Source organism: Athene noctua, chromosome 5 (genome assembly GCF_965140245.1).
Source record: "Athene noctua chromosome 5, bAthNoc1.hap1.1, whole genome shotgun sequence".
NCBI lineage: Eukaryota > Metazoa > Chordata > Aves > Strigiformes > Strigidae > Athene > Athene noctua.
The window spans coordinates 44,434,081-44,441,894 of NC_134041.1; the positions used below are offsets into that span (position 1 = coordinate 44,434,081).

General features: G+C 42.9%; 1 protein-coding gene across 1 annotated transcript; it reads right to left on the reverse strand.

The window, feature by feature from the left end:
* Positions 1-364: 364 nt before the first annotated feature.
* On the reverse strand, positions 365-7,523 carry EIF3F (eukaryotic translation initiation factor 3 subunit F). Its single transcript, XM_074907281.1, has 8 exons — positions 7,219-7,523; positions 7,055-7,125; positions 6,685-6,764; positions 5,490-5,627; positions 4,305-4,396; positions 3,977-4,113; positions 3,724-3,837; positions 365-2,960 (listed from the first exon to the last, which is right to left on the reverse strand). Exons 1-8 carry the CDS (start codon positions 7,502-7,504, stop codon positions 2,883-2,885), a joined length of 996 nt encoding a protein of 331 aa, XP_074763382.1. The 5' UTR covers positions 7,505-7,523; the 3' UTR covers positions 365-2,882.
* Positions 7,524-7,814: the final 291 nt, after the last annotated feature.

Consider the following 7,814-nt stretch of genomic DNA (forward strand, 5'->3'; position numbering starts at 1 on the left):
CATCCAGCTTTTCTAAGTACATAGTATACTGTGTACGCAGTATACTGCGTACTTAGGAGAGTCAATTGTAACAATAAGCTTTGTTCTGTATATTGAGGAAAAGAAGTTTTCAAGGAGAACTTCACACTGAGGTAAAACCCCAAGATCAGCTCAACTAAACCAGGATACAAAAAAAGATTGTCTCATTTGAGCAATTAAATACTTGGGTCCTAGAAGCTCATGACAGACCCATTTAAGAAAGGTATCTTAAAGCTTAATACTTACCAGGAAAACATGCACATTGCCAGAAATAAACATGTAATACAGTAATGTCAAGTAACGTTGTACTCAGAGAAGCCATCTAAGAAAAGAAGAAGGCTGAACATGTCACAGAGGATATGAAAGTTTATTGTATTAGTGAGGGCACTAATACGACCAAATACAATATACGGTGTATATAGAAACACACCCAGAGAACTATCTGTCTTGACTATTTACAGCTAGACTTTGTCAGTTATTTGTGGAGTAATGCATCCTAAACAAACAAAAAAGGAAAAAGTTCCCTAATAAATCCAAGAAATCTGTGGTTTACAAATCAATAGCAAGTTAAAGCTTGAAATCCTTGGTGACGTTTCTTGACTCCCAAGCTCTTACCACCAGATTTTCTATTTGAACTTCAAGTTTTAGATAGATTTGAAGTGGAACAATTCAAAGAAAATACCTATAGGAATCCCTGTCCAGATTTTCAAACTCCAGAGAAGGCATGCCTCCCAGGTAATAATACAGCCCAGGCTCTACAGTTAAGTAAAATGATGCATTACACAGTTGTGTTTGCAATATTGTCCTTCCTAAGAGTGAAATTTGAAATCAGGCATTCAAAATTCCAGAGTCAAAGCAAGATTCACAATGAGCCATTCACCCAGTAAAAAGGCACAGAATGGATGGGATCAGATACAGATTTTTTTAAAACAGCAACTATTTTTTTCCTACTCCAAGCATTTGTCACTGCTGTCTGGCATAGAACTGAACCTATGGGTTGTGGCCTCTTCTGAACACCTCTACTTTGCAGTGAATCTTTCTACCCAGGAAGACATAACCTCAGTCCCTTACAACATACTATCATTAGTCATCAGGTAATTGCAAGGACTGGCAAATTCCACAATACCTTTTTTGTATCAATGATGACAAATTGGATCTTTCTTCTCAGAACTTTGCATTTTGTGCACAACAGCTTATTAAACAGCATAGCTATTCGACTTGTAGAGCATTTAGAATCTTTCTTCTGGCATTTTATCAGTCTACCTAACAGAGAATGGCAAGAGTTTACTGCAGAGGAGAGATCACGGAAAGATTATGCTTCCCCTCCCTTCAACTTTTTTGCAGTAATTGACTTATCTAGCTTTCTGCTTGTCCTTTTCCTCCACCTATTTCAAGGCTTACTTTAAAAAGCACCTTGACCTGAAAATTTGTCAAATAGTTAAATGGCCAAAGTTATGAAATTGAAGGGAAAACAACAAGAGCTGAGTTTTACATTTACTTAATGCTTACAAATAGCATTTTAAAAGAGATGAGAATCTTTGCTCTACTGTCAATTTTCATGTACCTTATCCTCGCAGTTAGAGTTTAGCAGTCCCTGAGGGAATTCTCCAGATTGGAACAACTGGTAACAGGATCTACAGATTTGTAATCTGAGTCCCATTCTTGAATTTATCTGCAAATTAGCACAAAAAATTATTTTGAGGAATGCTAGCTTTGCAGGCTTCTCTAACATTTCAAATTCATATGTGAGGCATCAGAAATAGTCATTAATAATTAGAAGAGAACAGTTAACGTCATAGAAGAGGGGCACTTTATTAGGCAAAACCTCTTCAGTACAGCTGAACAGACTTCTAAAGGTAATGTTATTTGCTGAGACTGTAAAAAGTTACAGATCAGATGGATTGGTATTGGCTTTCTTTCATCTAGAACTCATTGAACGTAAAGTAGGTTTTGGGGAGAAAATGGGAAATTTCCGTTCACATAATTTTAGCAGCAGTACAGGGTCATGAAACAGAAAATTCTTATTTGCTGACACCCAACTTTTAACCTCAAAACCTTATGTAGTTTTGCTGTGCCTTTCCTTCTTTTGCAAAGACAGAAACTCCAGTAGCCACACTTGTTCAGCCACCAATGCTTTTCAAGCCCTTTTAACCATGAACTGCTAGTTTAATTCTCTGAATGCCTGCTTTGAGGGGCTAATGTTATTGACCTTGACTTCCTTTCCCAAAGGATCAGATATGTGTAGAAATGATACCATAACAAACTGAATTTGCTGTCTCGTACTGTCAGTACCCTGCTGAAGGGCACACACACAACACCACTATAAACCAGTGACCAGTCTGTAGTCCTCTGTGGAAAAGCATATTATGTGCAACACACAAAGACATGCTTTCAGTGTGCTTTAACAGCCACAAAAAACCCTGCAACAAAGTTTGCAGAATTGGAGTTGACTTGCTTCCACTCTAGTTTTCTTTCTTCATGCCATGTTATCCCCCCTTCCTTTTCAAAAACTGATTAAACTGAATAAATGAGAACAGTTTTTTGTGGACAGAAGCCATTCTTGCCACTGCAATGGAACTTTTATTTCAAATACATTCTTACAATAAAGCCATATTTTTTTATACCCAGGAGACAAAAGATTCACATATTCCATTTTAAAATATTGGTCTCAACTAAACTGCAGCCTTTCCCATTCATTTCCTAAACGACGTTAGGGATTTTTCAGGGCAATGGAAATAAAGATGTAAACCAAGTCATCTAGGTAATTAAATTACGGTCCAAGGAAATTTGCAACACAAAATTTGATAGAAAAGTGTATCTGCTCGTTCTTCAGGCTTTTTGAAGTGTAGGTGGCAGAAGTTTCTTTATAAACTCAGAAGTTTTTCGTTGAGAGCAATCTGTGACTGTGTGAGGTTTGCCAAGTAGGTTACCATCAGTAGGTCCTGAGAGGGGAAAAAAAAAACAGTGGTCAGAAATATTAACTAAGATGGTAGCCTATTAGGGAGTTGAATTTCTAAGACCTATAAAGCAGTTTACAATCAGCCACAAGAGATAGTGAGTCTTGGAAGTCCTACCCTGAGGAACGCTTCCTTCGCAGGAAGGTTTTGGCATTCCCAGACTAGGAAGCACTGCTTGTGAAATTTTAACTGTGAGTTCACCCATGTTAACCAGGTAAGTCAAAGGGTATAAGCAAAATTAAAAATTAGTTCTGGTCGTGCAGACTGTGTGTGACAACACATTCAGAAACTTAGGTTTCGCTTTCTAAAAATCCATTACAGAAATAAGGTAGCACACCAAAACGTTGTTCATGTCTTAAGTGTTGCACAAGGAGATGGAACTTCAGCTCAGGCAATGGAAGCTGGCAAGTCACCAGTTATCCTTGAAATCCATACTGCTTTAAGCTTGGTAATTCATACTGTCCAATCACTCTAAAAGAATTGGTGCTGGCTTTCAGATTACTTGAGTAATTCCCAAGTACCTTAAAACTTATTCTCTCATTTGCAGTTGCTTGCATGATTATTACAGTAAGCTCATTTATCCACCCTAAGATCTTAAAACATCAAATTACTGCCAAGAAAGGGCTGTATTTTCTATTAACATGTTTGTATGAAAAGACAGATTGTTTTGATCACAGACAAATTTGTGGCTGTCCGACATTTTCAAAATTGCTGGCAATTCGCTGAAAAAATCAGATGATGAACTTACATTGATATTGCTGTTCAACATTGTCTCAAAGTCCTCTGGTGAAATCTTTGGCACCTGGTTAATAAGATCCATCAGGAAACGCCCAACAGTGTTGTCAGCAGCCACTTTGCCAGACTAAGCGCAAGAAACATACACTTCAGTGTGAGTAAAACTCAGTAAGTTTATGGCCCAGAAAGAGAATATATAAAAAGGAAAACAAGATGCACAAGCTTACATGAAACTTATTTGCTGGCTCATAAGAAGCTGGCCTTACCAATACATCCTCTGCATACTGCAGCACCATGGTCAGGGTGTCCTGAATCCTGGCTGATGCTGACCCCACCTGCTGTAAGTCACTGGACAAGCCAATCACTCGATTAGGGCTAAAACAAGTCTTCATGATAAGGTCCACTGAAGGCAAAAGGAGGATCAGTGAAACTGACTGCCACAGAAACCAGTTTAAATCCTTAACTTGTTGAAGATTTTTAGGACAGCTTCAGCAAGACAAGTCTAATTCCCAGTGAAATTCCCAGAATAGCAATTTTACCAGGGTAACAGTGTCACAACAATGGTTATAACCAAAATAGGAAGAAAACATTCACCTCCTATCCGCTCTGTATCATAATAAACATATTTCACTGTTAGAGGTGTGAACATCACGCCCATAGTTTTACCAGGGACTCCCATGGGGGCACTAGAAAAAAAAAAAAAGAAACGGACATATTTAAGGGAGGAAGTAAAAATTTCCATCTCAATGATCTCTGTTAGCACTGAAGTGTGAACGTAAGTAGGTTACTCATTCTCACCAAAATCAGCGATATTAAGACCATGGATAACTGCAAACAGGAAGTCAGTCCTGGCATACTATTAATTGCTCATTTTCATCCAAAAATATTCCTAGCTGGTCTGATGTTTGTCAGCATGAATGCATCAAGAGCTAAGTACCATCTTCTTAGCCACAGCTCCTGTCTGCTTATAGAACAGGTATTCCTCTATCCTAAAACACTCCATGCTCTTTGAGAAATCACGTAAGAAACAAACATAAATGTGACAAAAATTCAAGTACAAAGCACTCTCAACACCTTCATTATTTCTGTTATTCAAAGTATTTGAAGTTCATTTGTGCTTTAAGTAAGAAAGATGTCACGGAACAGCTTCCTTTTTGAAGATGCATAGTCAAGAAGCAGTAGACTTCTGCTACAAAGAAAGGCTGGAGTTTTATCCTTGAACAGGAGAGCTCTTCAGCCACTACTGGGAAGAACAGTGAGGTAGAATAGTTTCATTGCTTAATATTTAATCTCCATTATTAATCGATAAAAATTGAAAGAGTTAAGGGGCAGGAAGACTGATCAAGATGCTGTTTGATTTATGTTTTACTTGCACTAATCCTCCAACTTAAACTGCCAAGCAATAAATCCCAGTAACTACAGGTTAGCTATCAGACAGTGTGATGGAACTTAGTGACATTAATGCTAGCTATATAAATCCTGTAAAATGTCATGAAGATGTTCAGAACATTGTTAAAAAACTTAATTAAGTCACAATTCCCCAACCCAAAGAGGTACCAGCTTATGAAAGGTTAGGTATTTCAACTTATATATAATGGTCAAGACATTCCAATGGGAAGTAAGCCATGATCTCTAGCTCACTGCTGTGTTTTAAATACTGCACAATATTGTCCACAGTGAGACACTGCAAGCCCACTGCATTTCTCATTAACCTGATGTGGTGTCTCTCAGTAATTCAGATAGCTCCCCCCTACCCCGAAATGCAGCCTCCCAGAGTACCTGACATAGGCTTTAATGCTCATGCGTGAATTCTGGAGACTTGTGTCCACAGTGAGGTGGATTGGATTGTGCGCTTCCCGGCTGTAATACTCATGGATCAGGACAGAGTGTTCCGTGATGTCATGACCTGTTGCATACCTTCAAAAGAGCACAGGTTGAGGAGCCATTCTTCCAAGAGTCAAGTGCCCAATGTTTGGTATTGTTGGTATTTAACAAGTTTGTATCCTAAAATACTGATTTCTAAACACCGAACCACACAAATGTACTAAATACAAGTGTTTCAGCTAGGAAATTTGTAGTTTTATGGCCAGCTGTCCTAGAATTGTAAGAAACGGGCTGAGCACGCCCATGCCCACAACATGCACAGGGCCAATGTTGTAGTACCAGCCATAAAGTCGGTGCAGCTGACATCAGACACCCAAGATTCAGTTATCTGCCACTATGTTCTGGAGCAACTCTATTTCTGTACGTCAAAGCATCTCAAACAAATCTGAACCAACCAAGCAGATCTTCCACAAATCAAACATCTCTCTGCAGGAGGTATAACTTGTTAATCTAGCTCCTTTAGCTGCTCTGCAATTAGCTTCTCACAGAAAAAATCCTGTCATTAGAACTTTGCTGTGCCATTAGAAGGTTGTTGAGGAAGTCTGCTCCACAGGAACAGAACTGAGCTATTTTGTAGGACCACAGAAGCACAAAAATGCTAATAAAACTATCCACACACTCAGACAGACTCTATTCCTGTAACACCCTACTGATCTTGCTTCGCATCCCACACACAAGTACTTCACCTTTTCTCAGCTGAGAACATCTGCATGCTCAAGCTGGTATCACTGATTCCTCCTGAGGCTTCGCTACTTGAAACTGCTCTTTTGTGTCCTCCCTTCTTTTTAACCAGTTATCTTTCATGGTGCAGGTTGTATTACAGGTGACTAAGTTCTTCCAACAAAGCTGTGCAAGCATGCTCTAACTATCATACCTTTGCTGGATATAAACAAAACCAAACCCTGTAAGTCTTCAGTACCGTCTCTTCCTATTACGAACTACAGGAGCTTTAGAGCTGATGCTATAACAGGAGCTGCAAGATATTACTGTCACAAGCATTAGTTCTTCTCAACCCGTGACAATTCTGTATTTCAAGTAGTTTAAAGGACCAACACAACTGCTTGCATGTTCTTGCGGAAGGAGAACTTACCAGCCCAAGATGATCTCGCTAGGAGACACCTTCTTGTGCAACTCATACATGTTTTTGGCAAATTCCATATCGACTGCCACCTGAGAAACGGGACAGGGCCAAGTCAGCTAGTTACAGGGAGGCTTAACCCTCAGCAGGGGGCAAAACGGGCACAAGCCCTAACGCCGCCATCGGAGGAAGCGCAGGGAAGCACAGGGCCCGCACCTCTCGGCAGTCGCCGTCCCGCCAAGGCCCACCGCCCGCTCCACGGCACGGCCCGGGCGGGCCCGGCCGGAGCCGGCGCGGAGCCTCTCCGAGGCGGGCCAGCCACGCCGGCCCCGTTCCGCCCGGGCCGCCTCTGGAGAGCAGCGGGCGGCCTCGCGCTCCGTACCTCATCCTCGGACTCGTTGTGAGGGACGGAGAAACAGTTGGTGACCTCCACCGAGTGCTTGTCCACGGTCCCTACGGGAGGGCAGCGCGGTTAGGGGGGTGCCGTGGGGGGCGGCAACTGCTCGCCCCCAGAGTTGGCGGCGGGCGGGGCAGGGCGGCTCTTACCCAGCAGCGTCCCGATGACCCGCGCCGCGCCCTCGTTGCGACGCTCGAAGCTGTCCACGATGGAGGCGAGCACGACCGGGTGCAGCCGCACCACGCGGCCGCCGGGGAAGGGGCCTGAGAGCGCGGCCGACAGCGGCGCGGCCGGCTGCGGCGGTGGTGCCGGAGCAGCGGCCGGGGGCGGTGCGGCAGTGGGGGGAGCGTTTCCCGCCAGGGCGGCGGGCGCCGCCGTCGGGCTCTGCGCCGGGGCGGCCGCAGGAGGAGCCGGAGCGGGAGTTGTCGCCGCCATTTTGCAAGAGAGAGGTCGGGGGATCGGCGTGGGTAATAATTGGTTGGTCTGAACGCCTGTCATGCAGTGTTACTTTCCTATTGGGGAAAGGGGTGTGCTAAGGCCCTGCTCCCATCTGTTAATCACTCTGAGGGGAGCGATGATTGGAGGACGAGCACAATAGTACACGGTCTGTGGCTAAAGCTTAATCTTGTTCCCACCCTCTTAGGGCCGGAAAGGTTTTCAATTGGGTTCTTATATCCCCCGCCTCCGTGCCTGTCTGCTCCCTCATTGGCCTCCTGTCTGTCAGGGCTGGAAGGCCTATTGATTG

Coding starts and splice junctions, on each gene's coding strand:
- EIF3F (XM_074907281.1), bottom strand. CDS start 7,504: ATGGCGGCGACAACTCCCGCTCCGGCTCCTCCTGCGGCCGCCCCGGCG. Junction 7,126..7,218: donor GGTCATCGGGACGCTGCTGG/GTAAGAGCCGCC, acceptor GCCCTCCCGTAG/GGACCGTGGACAAGCACTCG. Junction 5,628..6,684: donor AGCGAGATCATCTTGGGCTG/GTAAGTTCTCCT, acceptor GCTCTTTTGAAG/GTATGCAACAGGTCATGACA.